Source organism: Amphibalanus amphitrite, unplaced genomic scaffold (assembly GCF_019059575.1).
Source record: "Amphibalanus amphitrite isolate SeventyFive unplaced genomic scaffold, NRLGWU_Aamphi_draft 001190F_arrow, whole genome shotgun sequence".
Lineage (NCBI taxonomy): Eukaryota > Metazoa > Arthropoda > Thecostraca > Balanomorpha > Balanidae > Amphibalanus > Amphibalanus amphitrite.
The window spans coordinates 20,624-36,427 of record NW_024882684.1 but is presented as its reverse complement, the minus strand read 5'-3'; the positions used below and the strand labels follow the sequence as shown (position 1 = coordinate 36,427).

At 51.8% G+C, this 15,804-nt stretch overlaps 1 protein-coding gene across 3 annotated transcripts in view; it reads right to left on the bottom strand.

Moving 5' to 3' along the window:
- LOC122370961 (voltage-dependent calcium channel subunit alpha-2/delta-1-like) overlaps positions 1 to 15,554 on the bottom strand; it is a 28,099-nt gene extending 12,545 nt beyond the window's left edge. The window contains exons 1-10 of one of the 3 annotated variants that reach the window (XM_043346966.1): positions 15,507 to 15,554; positions 10,590 to 10,873; positions 10,338 to 10,419; positions 9,149 to 9,268; positions 8,582 to 8,819; positions 3,206 to 3,455; positions 2,712 to 2,811; positions 2,070 to 2,231; positions 1,499 to 1,624; positions 612 to 743 (exon numbers count right to left, since the gene is read on the bottom strand). In XM_043346966.1, the coding sequence (XP_043202901.1) occupies positions 612 to 743; positions 1,499 to 1,624; positions 2,070 to 2,231; positions 2,712 to 2,811; positions 3,206 to 3,455; positions 8,582 to 8,819; positions 9,149 to 9,268; positions 10,338 to 10,419; positions 10,590 to 10,666 (1,287 nt within the window). In that variant the 5' untranslated portion in view covers positions 10,667 to 10,873; positions 15,507 to 15,554. Of the gene's footprint in view, positions 1 to 611; positions 744 to 1,498; positions 1,625 to 2,069; positions 2,232 to 2,711; positions 2,812 to 3,205; positions 3,456 to 8,581; positions 8,820 to 9,148; positions 9,269 to 10,337; positions 10,420 to 10,589; positions 10,874 to 15,472 lie in introns of all 3 variants that reach the window. The other 2 variants (XM_043346963.1, XM_043346964.1) reach the window with 2 other exon arrangements.
- Positions 15,555 to 15,804: the final 250 nt, after the last annotated feature.

The following is a 15,804-nucleotide window of genomic DNA, read 5'->3' as shown; positions in this document are numbered from 1 at the left end:
TTCTGTTGAATATGTTGCAGTTAATATCGCGCAGCTGACATGGCAGGCAGCTTGATAATGAGTCAGATGGTCGCCGCGACACACACGACACGAGTTGATAAATATCGCGCGGCAGACACTGCCTGCTGGCCGGCTAACATACAGCTGCCTGCCGCGACACACAGCGGTCGGTAAACACCGCACCAGACACGGCCGGCCGGCCCGCTAATGAGTCCGCTGGACCATACACGCGACCGGAGACGGTGTCACGACCAGCCGCCGTCGGACCGGTCAGGGGCCGGCACAAACGACAACAGCGTCGTAACGAGCTATATACAGACGAGTGATACAGAGACGAGGCGGCATATTCGGCAGAGCATCGTGATACCCGTTATTCGTTAACGCTTAAATTACTAAATAAAATTACTCCCTAAACAACGAAAGACTGCACCATAGAAAATACTGATAATGGCTGGTTATCAAAGCCATTGCCAGAGTGACACATCATCAACATTCTACGGCAAAAGAGTACAGAGGTACGGCGGAACGAGCCCCCACAGGCCACAGTCCCACCGTGCGCCACCGACCGGCGCCGGGAGGTGGTCGTCCGTCCGGCCGTCCAGCCCACTCACCTGGATCGAGGTACGGATGGCGCCAGAGGCCACGATCACAGAGAACGAACCGCCATTCTCGCAGGCCATCTTGCGCATTATGTTGGGCGGCACCGGGTGCGGCCCGAGCGCGTACGCGAACAGCCGCACGTTCTGCCGACAAGAGCGCACCGCCCGGTGAGGCCGCACAGTGCTACACGTGCCGCTAGTTTATCCATTTATTGGCATCATATACTTCGCTCTTTAGTGCCTCTCATATCTCTCCATTTCTTATAATTATTTACGTCACATTCTTTAAAAATCTGATCACATTCTACCACCAAGCAATGTGCCTGTTAGCGGTAAGACAGTGTCCCGGCGGTACGTTTCAGTAAGCTCACGGCTGCCGATATGTGTGTCTGCGTGTCTGTCTGCAGGGCGGTACGGCGGTGGAGCGGTGTGTCTGTGTGTCTGTCTGCAGGGCGGTACGGCGGTGGAGCGGTGTGCCTGTGTGTGTCTGCGGGGCGGGGCGGGGCGGGCTGTGTGCGTGTGTCTGCGGGGCGGGGCGGGGCGGGGCGGGCTGTGTGTATGTGTCTGCGGGGCGGTGTGTGTATGTCTGCGGGGCGGTACGGCGGTGGAGCGGTGTGTGTGTGTGTATGTCTGCAGGGCGGTACGGCGGTGGAGCGGTGTGTCTGTGTGTCTGTCTGCGGGGCGGGGCGGGGCGGGGCGGGGCGGTGTGTGTGCGTGTGTCTGCAGGGCGGTACGGCGGTGGAGCGGTGTGTCTGTGTGTCTGTCTGCGGGGCGGGGCGGGGCAGGGCGGGGCGGGGCAGGGCGGTGTGTGTGCGTGTGTCTGCGGGACGGGCGGGGCGGGGCGGGGCGGGGCGGGGCAGGGCGGTGTGTGTGCGTGTGTCGGCGCAGCGGCCGCTCACCTCGGTCAGCGTCTCGTTCTTGTACTTGTCGATGACATGGCCGGCCCACTCGGTGCCCCCGTCGCTGAAGAACATGATCAGCTTGTGGCACTTGGCGCCCGCGTGCTCCGGCTCCGTGGTGTAAAACTGCGCGCGACATGCACCAGTGGTTACAGCACCCGACACCATGTTCCACCCGGCACCACCCCTCCCCTGTCCCTCCGCCTCCCTTCCCACCTGGCCCCATCCGGTCCCATCCGGCGGACCATGCCCTTACCAGTCACTCGCTGCCTCCATTCCCAGCTTACCCTCATCATCTAGTTATTATTGACGAGCCAAAATCATAAGTCATACATTCTAACGAATATCTACATTTCCGTGATAACCTATCATCACTGATATTGACGTCCTATTATTGACGTATCGAAAAATGTCATTGGTATTGACCAACCACGTCCCCGGACTACATTTTCCAGCTGAATATCGTCCGTCCCTGATTGGACGGCGCACAGCCCGCGCTAACTCCCGCCGGTGACCGGGGGACGTGGGTGTCTGAACAGCTCGGCGGCCCGGCCCGGCCCGGCCCACTCACGTCGATGAAGGCCCGGTAGGCGAAGTCGAGTCCCTTGGACCAGTCGGACGTGTTGCGCGCCTGCAGCGAGTCGACGGCTGCGGCCAGCGCGCGCTTGTTGATCATGGTGGCCGGCACGAGCCGGTTCAGGCACGGGTTCACCCAGCCCACCTGGTTGGTCGACTGCCGGGGCACGGACGGCACGCGTCAGTCGACACACAACGCAAACACATTCACAGCGGCCAGCAGGACAGCGCTCCGCGCCTTCAGCAGGTGACAGCAGCAGTAAACTCAAACAGCAGCGGTCAGCACTAACGGGCGCCTCAGCGTGAGTGGAAGGTGCTCGACAGCGCGCTCCTCGTGACGACACAGAATACAGGCGCCATCGAAGCCCAACACGAATCGTTGAGCACTCCGCTCCGTTTGGGCAGTAGATGAGTCCAGAGACACACAGATTCCGGCCCCTGTACGGCGTATGCCCTGTGTCCCGCCCCGCAGTCCGCCCCGTGCCCCGGCCCCGCTGTCCCCCCGTGTCCCGGCCCGGCTGTCCCCCCGTGTCCCGGCCCCAGTACGTACCGTGTCCCGGCCCGCTGTCCGCCCGTGTCCCGGCCCGGCTGTCCCCCCGTGTCCCGCCCCGTGCCCCGGCCCGCCGGCGACACTCACCCAGGCGATGTTGACGTAGTCGTTCTCGCCCAACGTGTTGAGCACCGTTTTGACGGCGATCTTCATTATCTCAAAGGTCTGCCCGTGGACACTGCCAGAGCTGCCCACACAAGACCATTGTCACATGTCAGTGTCACTTTGTACGAAGGTGTCAGGTCCACTTGGTCCAAGAAAAGCCTACCCTATCGTTATGCTTAAACGAACAAACCGTCTCGGAATGAGCTGATTCCGACCCACGACAACGAACTCCGTAATGTGTATATGTACATTACAAGACAATATAGTACGACAGCGAAAACCCGTTACATTTGATGCAGGCAAAGGCAGTAGTGATGACTGTCTAATAAATGACCAGTAGTGACTATAAAGAGCGGGTCCTCCGCGGGTACTGAGCGTGTGCACTCAGGGTCTGGCTCACTTCACAGCCCTCCGATATCGGACCGTTCGGCTCGAGTCCGCCCCGGGTGAGTGGCGCACGGTCGGCTCCTGCTCACATGTCCATCAGAATGACGACGTCCTTGGGCGAGACGGAGCCCTCGATGTACCAGGGCCGGCGGCGCACGTCGTACAGGTCGACGTCGAGCGCCGGCCGCGGCGGCTGCCACCAGGTGGCCGGGTAGACGCGCAGGAAGCCCAGCTGCGTGCCCAGGTACTGCCAGCTCATGTGCGGGTCGCGCGCCGCGTTGGCGCGGAACGTCTCGTCCACACCGTCCGTGACGCGCAGACCGTTCAGCACGTCCACGTCTGCGCGCGCCGCGGGGACGGTCAGGGGGGCGGGCAGGGGGGCGGGCAGGGGCAGGGGGCGGCCAGAGGGGCGCGGGCAGGGGGACGGGCGGAGGGGACGGGCAGAAGGGCGGGAAGGGGGAAACGGTCAGAGGGGCGGGCAGGGGGACGGCCAGAGGGGCGGGCGGATCACTGCTCAGGGCGGGGAGGGAAAGTGGGAAGGCAGTGAGCTCATGACTGTGCGCGCGGAAGTAAGGCGGGCGGTGATGTCTATGGTCTAGGCTCGGGAAGGAGAGAACAAGTCAGCAGCTCAGTGTGGCGCTGAGAGGTCCGGCCACGTCCCGTATGTCGGGTAGACTGGGAATGGGACCATCTCTGCTGTGAGATGGGCGTGGGGAGGGGGAGGGCGGAGAGGGAAGACATCACCAACAGCCATCGGCATCAGTCACACAGTCAATGTCTTCATTACGTGCTACACTCACTGCTGCTCAGCTCACTACCCAGTCCTGATAACAGAATAGCACAGGTAACACATACATGATAGGATTGGGCGTTGATGCTTTTAATTGCCACGATGCATTGCGACCTCTAACAGTGATGTAGCTATGACGAATTTCCGAAGAGTTATGGATGCTTTAAGACGCAATTAGACATATACTTTAAGCACAACGATTTCGCTTGTTAGCATTTCTGGGATAGAAAGGTAATTAGTTTACGGAGAGTGCACCCAAGAAGGAGAGCTGGCGACTCCTCGCTGCATTGAGCGCTTACGTTTTTAACCAAATTCATTCCAGGGTCAGTCAATCAACCAAGTTCCCGATCTTTAAAAATCAATTACTGGAAACCCATCCATGAAACCAAACCCAAATTCTAAGTAAATGTTCAGAAAAGGGAAAACCAGGCCTCGTGCAATTCAGGACGCCTAAATTGGGGTATGCGTGCATTTCTCGAGAAACCATAATAAACAAGCCAGTGTATTTCACAATCGTAGGCTTATTCGGCAGAATTAAAGTTAAATTTAACCACAACGATTCCTTCTTAGATTTCAATTGAGCATTGTTTAAAGTCCTGTGCTGATCTTTGGAAACAAATGTTGATGCAAAAATTAATCATGTGACAAGACATCATAGGAAGATACCTGGTCTCTAAAAGGACTGTGCACTCAGCAGGTGATTCGACTTAAGGTTTCACTGGGATTCCGTACAGATAGTCTAATACAGTGAAACAAGTAACTACGGTAACACATCAAAGGATCCACACCAACTATAGTGACACATCGATGAGGCCGATCGTCCACAGGCACTGTGACACACCCAGGGCAGGGCAGGGCGGGGCCGGGGCCGGAGGCGGCGGGCTACCGGTGCACAGTGGTACATCGAGCGCGACACGGCACGGTGACAGGCATCAGTGCAGCGGCGCCGCTGCCAGGGCCGGACGGCGCGGGACGGCCACACACCGACGGCCCGCGGCTCCCGCTCACCAGGGGGGGGGGGGGCCGGAGGTCAGCCGGCCCAGACCGCTGTGTACTGTAGTGTACACCGCCCGGGGCCACGAGAGGGAGGGTCGTCAACCCGCCCGGCCCCCGTGCAGGGAGGGGGAAGTGGGGCGTGGGAGTAAAAAAAAAATGCGATCAAGGTTTGTGAGGGAGCCGTAGTTACGTTTTGATGAAAATCTGTCACATTCTATCCATAATCCATAGATCAGCCATATTCGTTGAATAGGCACCCCAAAGTTACAACAGTCTGGCCTATTTTTACGTTAAGAAGATACCTGCACTGGAACATGAAGATCGACTAACTTTGTGGATACCTGCGGGCATACTGTTTTAAGAAAAGTTCATTTCGTCTTTTTGGGAGCTCTTTGGCCAAGTTTAGGCCAAGGTGAATTCAAACAATGTCAAATTTGAAGAATTCATCAATGGATGCAACCAAACTTCTGATTAACGTTGAGTTTTCAATGCATTCATCGTTGACTTTTGTAGATTGTACGCATTGGTATACCACATCGCCGATAAATTGCATGTATTGGCCGCCGTCCAGTGGTTAAATCCCACATTGTCGTCCCCCCCCCCCCATGTGGGCCGCCGTCCCATACCGTCCCCCTTCACAGCTGTCCGACCCGGCGCGGCGGGCGGTCGGGCGGCCACCTGGCAGCAATTAGGCGACGGGCGACACCATCCCACAGCAGTGCATTACGGTGGCAGGAGCTGGCAGGACAACTCTGTCCGCCATCTCTCCCCCCCCCCCCCCGGCACTGTCTATTTAACCCTCGCCCGTATAGGGGGAAGGGGGTCGAACGGACCTCCCACCCCTCGGTTTTTTACGAATAACTCGCGCAAAAAGCGGCCGATCGCGACAAAATTTACCGTACCTTCGAGTTTATCAACTTTACACCTACCCTGAAAATTTCATGAACCTGATCCAAATAACCTTTGACCTGTGACCTACTTTTCGAGACCATATTTGGCCGGAATCGTGATTCGGCGTAATTCGGCTCGCATTAGCCGCGCGTTTGCAGTCTTTTCGTGGTTTCAAGCGTTTAAACATGCGATATGATGTTGCTCCCATGCATTACGGTGGGTGTCAAGGTCACCTGAAGGTCAGGTCAAATCATTGGCCTTTGATGTCCTCGGTTCACTTTTTCGAGTTTTACATGTTTCTAGGCTAGTTTTTGGAGCTGAATTCGAATTAAGCCACCATTTGAACATTCACGAAGTAGTTTTGGTGCCTTCGTAACACGTTACGAAGCTGTCTGAGGCGGTTGACACCTACGAATACCCGTTAGAACCCCTACCGGATGACCTGACCTGATCTGACCCGACCTGGCCTAAACGCATGAAGACATCTTCTGTGATCAAAACTAACATGATATTCGTGATCAGCATCCCGAAAAAACCCACAGCAGCCACACTTTACGACGTTCTAACAGGTCTTGATTTTCCCGACTTTTGGGTCACTGACCTGACCTGGAAGGTCAATCAATGACCTAGGACCTTTAACCCTCGCCCGCACATGGGGGGGTGGTTGCCACCACCCCCCCCCCCCCCAGGTAGTCTTTCTGCTCTGCACTCAACATTTTTAGAGCTAGAAGGCTGATTTTTCGTATAGCTGCTCCTCTATCCTTTCTTGATGTCCACTGAAAATTTCAAGTTTCTGTGATTTTTGGTTTCAGAGATATGACCTTGTTTTTCAGGTCATGTCATGACCTAAATGGCCAATTCTCAACATCTTGCGTTTGCCATGGGCCTTATGAGCTTTTGACACCCTGATTTCGGCCTTTTTTGCCAGTCTTACCTCCTACCTATCATGGAACATGTTGTTCGACGATGTACAGGGGTCAAGGTCAGGGTCAAGGTCAACCTAGGTCACCTAAGATAATTGCGTTTTAGGCAAGCTGAATTTACTTTTTTTGAAGTTTTTTACTGCATTTTTGGTAAAAGCTTCTCAGATCATGATTTCATGTAATATGGACCCAAAAACAATCGGTGCACACATCAGTATACACACAGACACACACAGACATACAAACACATATAATTGACCTTGACCTAACTTGACCTGAAATGACCTCAGCAGCAAAATTCTGGTCGGGTAGTGTGACAAAGAGGTTCTAGCTGGCTTGGCACCAGAAAACAGCATCGTCATCGGTATTTGATAAGCAGCACACTTGATATCCAACGGTGACCCAAAACAGCAACATTTTTTAGTTTGACCTGACCTGGAAGGTCAATGACTGACCTGAGAAGGTAAAACTGGGTATCATTGGATTCGTCTCTTCCCAAAGAATCTTTTTGGTCTTTACTGCTAAGCTCTATCTCCAACAGGAACGAAATGGCGCGGGGGGGGGTGGCAACCACCCATGTGCGTTCTAGGATGGGAAAATGGCATGTGCGGGCGAGGGTTAAATTGGGTATCATCGGCTTCCTCTCGTCACAGGCAGCCCACTCCTTTTTTTTCCACGAAGCTCTAGCGATCAAGGGCGAAACGGCAATGGGTGTCCAACGGAGCCCCCCCCCCCTCCCCTATACTTTCGCAGCTGGCAAAACAGCAATACGGGCGAGGGTTAAAATACAAAGGCTCAAGACCAAAAGGTTGGGATATGTATCGAATAATGCTCAGTGAAAGTGTTTCAGCAAATGGATGCAATGAATTTACACAGGGTGCAGACGATATTCGTATTTTGTACGCAGGTTTTAGTTCACAAAATTTCCTACTTAAAGATTGGCTTTGACCGACAATGTGTATGGTTCTACAAAGGATGCATTCATATTGCATTTATACGAGTATCGAACAAAAACATCTATATGGAGATATGAAAACTCCAACTTCTTTGAAAATAAACGAAGCAAACTTTGCTCTCTGCGTCGAGAGTTCGGGAAGTTTGAAAGTAATGCGTGATTTAGGCAACATAAATTACCTCAGATATTGTCAAGTTGTAGGACTTGTTAGCTGATTATGTGCGAAAAACGACATATTGCTTTGGATGTGATTATGAATGAGCGTGGGGTGAGCACGGTCCCACTGTTCGGAAGGGCGCACGACTAGCGGTCTCTGTACGAGGGGCGGCGGTTAGAAGTGTCCCAGGGCGATCGATCGCCGGCCCGACATGACCAACATCCCTAGCTGTGCGCGTGTGTGAGGGACGCGGTGCTACCGTCTCCGGACGTCACGGTCAGCGGTCGAGCCACAGTCGGCGGTCCGGCTGCGCGCTGCACACCCGGGGAGGGGGACACTACTGGCCGCCCGCGCGGCCGGGACACAGGACAGGCTGCACTGGCTACAGGGGCCGGGTCGGGCCGGCACAACGTCACCGACCGGGCGGCGGCGCATGCGGCACATACCATCCATGAATACAAGTTGGCGCTTGTACTTGGCAAAAAACCCTGGGGCAAGACGGGGTCGGTTAGTACTGGAATGGGTCGGCGGCACCGGCGGGTCCGGCCGACGGTTCACTGGCGGGGGAGGCAGTGGAGGGTTCCGCGGCGGGAGGCAGAGGACTGCAGAGCAGGGGACAGTCCGGAGAGAGCAGTGAAGCCGGAGTCGGCGTCCGTTCCGGCGCGGTCAGAGCAGTGAAGCCAGAGTCGGTGGTGTTGGTGGGGAGACCGGGTGGCCCGTCGGCCTGTCGGCCGCTGCTCTCTGGGTACTCACATCCCTCGTAGACCTCGAGCGGGGTGTGCACCCCTGAGCGGCTCGTGTTCACCTCGCGGCCCAGCGTCTCGCTGAGCGAGAGCTGGCCGCTGTCGGCCGTGTGGTCGGCCATTTTGAACAGCGGCGCGTCGAGCACCGGCCGGCCGGCGCCGTCCTCGATGACGCCCTCGTCGCTCAGCTGCAGGTCCTTCTCGTAGCGGTAGGTGAGCGTCAGACTCTCGGCCCGGTTGACAATATCCTGGCGGCCGGCGGCAGGAGTGAGCGCTCAGCGGCGCTCCGGCAACAAACACCGGCACACATCCGTCAGAAACAGTGGTGGTAGGTGAAATAGAAAAAACACAATTTACTCATGTGTTTCCTGCCTCACACACCTAGTTTATTCAGTCGTGCTATGATGCAGATTATGTGCAGCATGTACCGACTACCGAAGACGACGTCAATGGGCAAACCACTTGATTTTATCGTGCACCATTGAATATTACCGGCGAGTTGAAAATTGTACGCAGAGAAGGTGGATATAACATACCTACCGAGTACACATGCGGTCAGCGGCAGTGGCGGCGTTACCTTGAGCGCCTGCGTGCGCCGGGTGAAGATGGTTGTGATCTGGGACGCCATGAGGGCCAGCTCCTGTTCGGGCCGGACCACGTCGAACCGGACGCTGTGGCGCATACTGTGGCCGAAACTCTGCCGGGCGCACACACGGCCGCACGGTCAGCGTGTCCCAACGACCCGCAGGCCGCAACACCTCCTCCCGACCACATACAAACACACACGGCCGCACCGGTCAGCGTGTCTCAACGACCCACAACACCTCCTTTCGACCACATACAAACACACACGGCCGCACGGTCAGCGTGTCTCAACGACCCACAACACCTCCTCCCTACCACATACAAACACACACGGCCGCACCGGTCAGCGCAACACCTCCCGATCACATACAAACACACACGGCCGCACCGGTCAGCGTGTCCCAACGACCCACAACACCTCCTCCCGACCACATACAAACACACACGACAGAGCACCGGTCAGCGCAACACCTCCCGACCACATACAAACACACACGACCGCACCGGTCAGCGTGTCCCAACGACCCGCAACACCTCCTCCCGACCACATACACACACGACCGCACCGGTCAGCGCAACACCTCCCGATCACATACAAACGCCACGCAGATCTGCAAACGGAAGGTTCAGGCGGCTTTGCCACCAGGCCCTTCCTTATTGCACATCACATTTGTTGAGAAGCGGATGCACTGGATTGAATTGTGCACAGGTAGGCAAATTTAGCATTATTCACAAAATTGTGCACAGGTAGGCAAATTTAGCATTATTTACAATCATTTGCTCAAAGGATTAACTGCTAACTTCAGGCTCTATCAGGAGGGCTCTCTTACCCTCTCTCCCCTCCCCCTATCTCTTCTCCCTCACCCTTTCTCACTAATCCAATTGTTACAATTCAAAATTGACCCTAACATATTGGTAATACAACATTTAAAGTCCCCAGTGTTCACAGCTATGCATGAAATGATTTGCCAAAGAAACATTGATCAAAACTTGAAAAAGGAGCTGAGTTTGGTATATAAGTCTAAGCAATCACATTACGACTACGTACTACCTTTCAAAACAAAATTTAAAACAATAGTGACACTGAGTCACATTTGGCATGCCCAACAAGTAGCAATCCAAAACTTGTTATGTAGCAGGTAGCAATTATATGAAAGAGCAGGATGGCACTCTGAACTCACATCTTGAAGTGTTTCATAATCACTGGCAGACATGAAGTCTTCTTTTAGCCGAATTCCCAGCTGAGCAGCCCAATGGTTGACCCTAAAAGTGATTTCAGTGTCAGAATAGGACAGAGACAAAGCTGATACAAAGTGCAGCAGAGAAGAAAATGTCAATGGATAAATTCACAGGGAAGCAACAGACATTACAAAGCAGATGATGAGCACGGTAAACTGACATGGTAGCCCACCGATATGAATAAGCAGACTCACACATCTGACGATGGTATTTCACTGCCGATGCTTATACTGAATGCCATCAGCAACTGGATGATCCTGATAGCACGCATTTTCTAAAAGGTAGTCGTCACAGCGATTAAGATTGATATACAAAGTTTCCAATCAATTAAGACAATGGTTCTGTGCAGTGTGCACTGTAAAATGCTTCATTCATTTGTCCATGCCATGGGAAAAATATAGCTCAATTGACCATGGATGACACCATGAAGCATAACCCAACTTGATTTCAGCTTCCTGGGTCACATTACAACAGAAGCCTGTAACAGAGGAATTCAGCATAAATATATTATATACATATTGTCAGGAGTCAGGCCTGGGTGGCGTGTCATAAAATTACTCCAGGATTACCTCAAGAAGTAATAACTTAACTTGAGGCTAAGCAGAGAAATTCCCACAGCCAGTTGTGGACGCATGACCCATGGCTGGAGACTGGAGAGCGGCCGCCAACCAACGACCCCACTGACTTCTCACTTGGTGTATCACAGTGCTGCACATTTCTGGACCTCCTGGCTCCTTCTCATTCTGAAAGGCCCCCATCGAAGTGTAGACAGTGGTGGCACCAGTGACAGCAGAAGCTGACTGCCGGTGAAGCCCTGCCATCAATTGAATCAGCCAATGCATTGGTCTGCACTCAGCACAGGGACCCAGGGACATGCACCAAACAGGGGTCCGCGCCACCTTCACACTGGTGGTGGCAGATACCTGGTTGAACGCACACACCTGGTTGAACGCACACTGCTGAGTGCGGTGTGTGCGGTGTGTCCAGCAGGCGTGGGGATAGGGGATGGGTAGGCGGCTCTGACGTCACGGCTGCGTGCGGTGGACGGTCCGCTGTTGCCAGTCCCGACCGGCCACAGCGGTCGCTGTGTACGGTGACAGAAGGCAGGGCTGACGTAGGGACGCAGTGGGCGGAGCTTGGAGGCTGTGAGCGGTCCGACCGCACACAGGGCCCGTAAACAGCCCTCTGAAGTTTTTATAGGTCAAAAGCAAAATATGAAGTTTTTCATGAAAAAAAAACTATAAAAGTAGTTAAGCTAGACAAAAACTAATAGCACCATCGTGATCCTCTTGTCAATCCGCATTAAAGCATTCATGTGTTGACCAAAAAGTCAAGGTTGAAGGTCAGAGGTTGACCTCAGGTCACGTGACCTGAGGTCATCATGTGTATCATTTGATGACGACTGATGCACCTTAACAAGCTGAATGACATGATACCATTTGCACGGCTGCATCTCATTCCTGTAAGGAATTATTAGCCAAAACAAACTTTGGCGACCTTTGAAAACATCACATGGCCTTACACTTGCCCAATAGCAAACAAGACCTCAAAGTAGTCAAGACTGATCACATATGAAGTCATTTAAGGTAAAGTGGGCCATTACAACGTGTTTCAGTGAAAACAAAATCAGGACGTTGCATGTAAATCTGCTGATTCCTCCCCCCCCCCCCCTCCCATACTGCAAAGTATGGCTGGTAGGTCGACGAGGTGCACTGACCCAAGTTCAAATCCGCACCAACCCTTCAGAAAGAGCCAGAAAATCCGCACCAAAGCCGAATAAGAGTACAAAAAATGCACCAGACCCAAAAATGGCCAGTTTATATCCGTATTCCGCACAGACCTCAATTAATGATATGAGCCGCAAGTCTGCTTTCTCAGTAGTATGGAAACAAAACGCGAAACATGCACCACACAACTCAAACAAAAGGCATGTCACGGCCATATAAAAACCATATCTAATACCTACCCCTGGCGATTCTTCCAGGGCAATTATTATGTGATGTACCATGGTTACTCCAATGGCTTCGACACCGCTGTTTAGCTAAACGGCCTGACAACGTACACCCGTTAACGTACACAACAACGTACACAACGTTATAAAAATAAAGATACAAAAATTGAACGGCTGTATGTGGGATCATCTCATTGATGCATTTTCCGAGTATTTCATTGGGTTAACAGCTGTATTGTAAAACAAATCTGATCGGCAAGTCATTCAGAGCGGATTTGACTACTTAGCCGCGGCAAAGTGGCGGTCCTCAAGGCCTGCCATCAGCCATGTGCATCTCTCCCTATCACCAAGAGGCAAGAGACAACAGAAAACTCTCACATGAGCAGAGTGCATCTCGTTTACAAATGCTGTAGAATGCAACTGCCTCAGATTCTTTTGATGCAACATATTAGCTGCGCTGAACCTGACCTTTAAAACGTTTGCAATTGACTGCTTGAAGCGGTGGAGCAGTGATCTAGCCCTGCCATCGGCCGTGCATATCTTAAATCCCTCCCATCGCCCTGCACATCTCACCGAGCAAAAAAAAAAAAATCACTACTGCCGGCGCCTCGCAGAGCCGAGCGGTGTGTTCCATGTTTAACAGTGCCAAATTGCGTATGACCCATGTGATTATGGCACCAGCACGGCTGGCATAGTCCATTCTGACCACGTCACCACTGCATACTCAATTAGACCTGAGAGCACACTGAATTACAGGTTGAAGCTCCAACAATGTTTTTTCTTTGATTTTCCTCAGCTATCTCGTCTGGTCTGTAATGTACGTCGCTAAGCCAATCCGGCACCCCATTATACTAAATTAGCACTGCACCAAGCCAAAATCCGCACCACAACGGTGACCGGGAAATGGGAATACCCCGTTCTATATACCGTGGTTTCACCGGTGATAGCAGCACGCTACTATCAAATTGCGCGAGCTGACATAATGTGATAATGTCACACTAATGATGTTTCGTGCAATCCGTGAGCTTTTCATAGCTACGTTTGGAACAGAGTTTCTGTCTCGTTGAATGCGCTTGATACATTTGTTTGATTGCACAGCCCCGAAGATGTTAGCAGCAATATTTGATGACATCACTGATCACACAGTTTGACGATGCCATGGTTTGTTGATGTTTCCATGGAAACCAAATTTGACGCGAGTAATAGTAGCGTGCTGCTACAACGGGGAAACAGGGCCCGGGACACCGCACCAGCCGAAGGCCCTAAAACAAACTTGGGTACCTACCTATATGTCAACACCCAAACTTGTTTGGCACCAGCCGAACAAGCCCGCACCTATCTGTATGAATCTTGCCCGCACCGACGAGATCTCGTCGAAATTGCCGAGACCAAACTGGCCCCTCTGGTATAAGTATATATTAAGTCCGAGTGGACAATTGTGATGCTGTTGATACAAATATGTAACGGCAAAAATTTTAGGTTTTTGGTTAGGTTAGGTTGTAGGTTTGTAGGTTTTAGGTTGTAGGTTTGTAGGTTAGGTTAGGTTAGGTTAGGTTGTAGGTTTGTAGGTTGTAGGTTGGTAGGTTGTAGGTAAATAGGTAAGGTTAGGTCAGGTTTGATTATGTTTTTCTTTTATTTCCAGGACATATAAGTATCATTTTTGGATTCAGGATGTCAAATAATGTAAGAATATGAAAACTTAATCATTTAACAGTCACTCGGACTTAATGTATACTTTTACCGCCCCTCTCCCAGTCCCATTGACTTATAATGGGGAGGTCATTAAATCAAAATTACAATAAAGGTGATCAATAGCAAAATTCTAATACACCAATTGTAGCTACAAATGTCCTCGATTATACCACAGCCAAGGCCCTAAATACCTTACCTTACATTACCTATCTTCAGTTGGGGAAACTACGAGGCGAACGTCAAAAAATGGATTGGTCAATAAATGGACTTTTGATGACCATATATGGGCATAAATGCAGCCCCCGCTACTAAGGGTGAAAAACGGTATGACAAGCCGGTACTTGCGGTATCGCGTCCACTTATTGGAGAGAAAAGGCTTCCATTTTTCACTAGGAATTGGTGTGATTTGATTAAATTCGGCGAATTGACTCGAAAATGGTGATAGGAAAACGGCTTTTCTGCCGGTTCTGGGCGTCGCAATCAGCTGGCCATTCAATAAATGGATTGGTTTTATGAAAGAAAATTGTTAAAAGATTTAATTTAATTACAATAAACAAGAATATTTAATTCTAAAATAATAACTTAACTACAATTATAAAAACCATAAACAAAATAATAAAAATAATGACATTTTTAAACCATGGTACTGCTTACATTTTTTGGCGCGTCTGTTTCAATCCGCCATATTTGCCAATCACGGTTTGACCTTGCGTTGTAACTCTGCGATTTAGAGCCGCCAGTTAATTATGCACCGGGTGAGTGTAGACCTTGTGTGGTTAAAAAACATTCTTATGCCTTATTTTTTCATTTGAATGCTAAAATTCATTGAAAAGATGAAGTTGTCTGATTTTATGACCATATATGGTCATCGCCCCGCCCACTCCAGCCGCTGATTGGCTAATCCAATTTTTGTTTGGCTCCTCGTAGTTTCCCCAACTGTCTTACACTATCGGGAATTTTGAAAGGCAACTCGCCTGTAGGTCCCGCTCTCGTCGAGCTCGTGACTGGTGGTCATCTCTAGTCGTGAGTAGGAGTCAGGTACATCAGATTGGCCCAATGCTTGTCAAGTCTGGATTTGAAGGCATTGAGGGATGGGGCCTGAACAACTGTTGCAGGGAGGGAGTTCCAGTCGTTGAGCGCTCGAATAGTGAATAGTTGTCTTCTGGCTCGTGACTTGGCATGTGGTTTGTACAGCTTCCAGGGATGGCCACGGTTGGACCTCGTGGACGCAGGCTTGACAAACTTGTCCGAGTCGATATCGATCTCGTTATGCAGCAGCTGAGTGGTAGCAGTATCCAGGGTAAATAAATACCTATTTATACTACCAGGGTATATAGAACAACTAGTGGCTAAATATGGGCTAGTGGCCTTGCTAGTGGCCAAGGCCCTATATACCCTAGTGGCCTTGCTAGTGGCTAAATACAAAATTCTTACAGATAGCTAAATACACATCCAGCAATTACTTTACTGGGACCAAGGATTGGGACGACGTTGGTGAAAACAGGGCGCCTGGGGCTATTTAATCAAGGTTCGTGAAATTCACACGTGACGCTTAGCATGTAAAAGGTCCCTGGAGGGGTAGAAGTTCCAAGTATCACGTGACTAATATGCCCTCCGGCGCCCCGTGGGCGCCCCTTTGCGTATTTACAAATTGCAACCGAGCTCCGCCGTGGGGTAAGGTGGGCAGGGGTTTTTGCACTACGGCTGCGGTTGAACTACCGTCTGTGGTAGAAACTTCAGGATGATGGCGCGTTTCATACGAAATC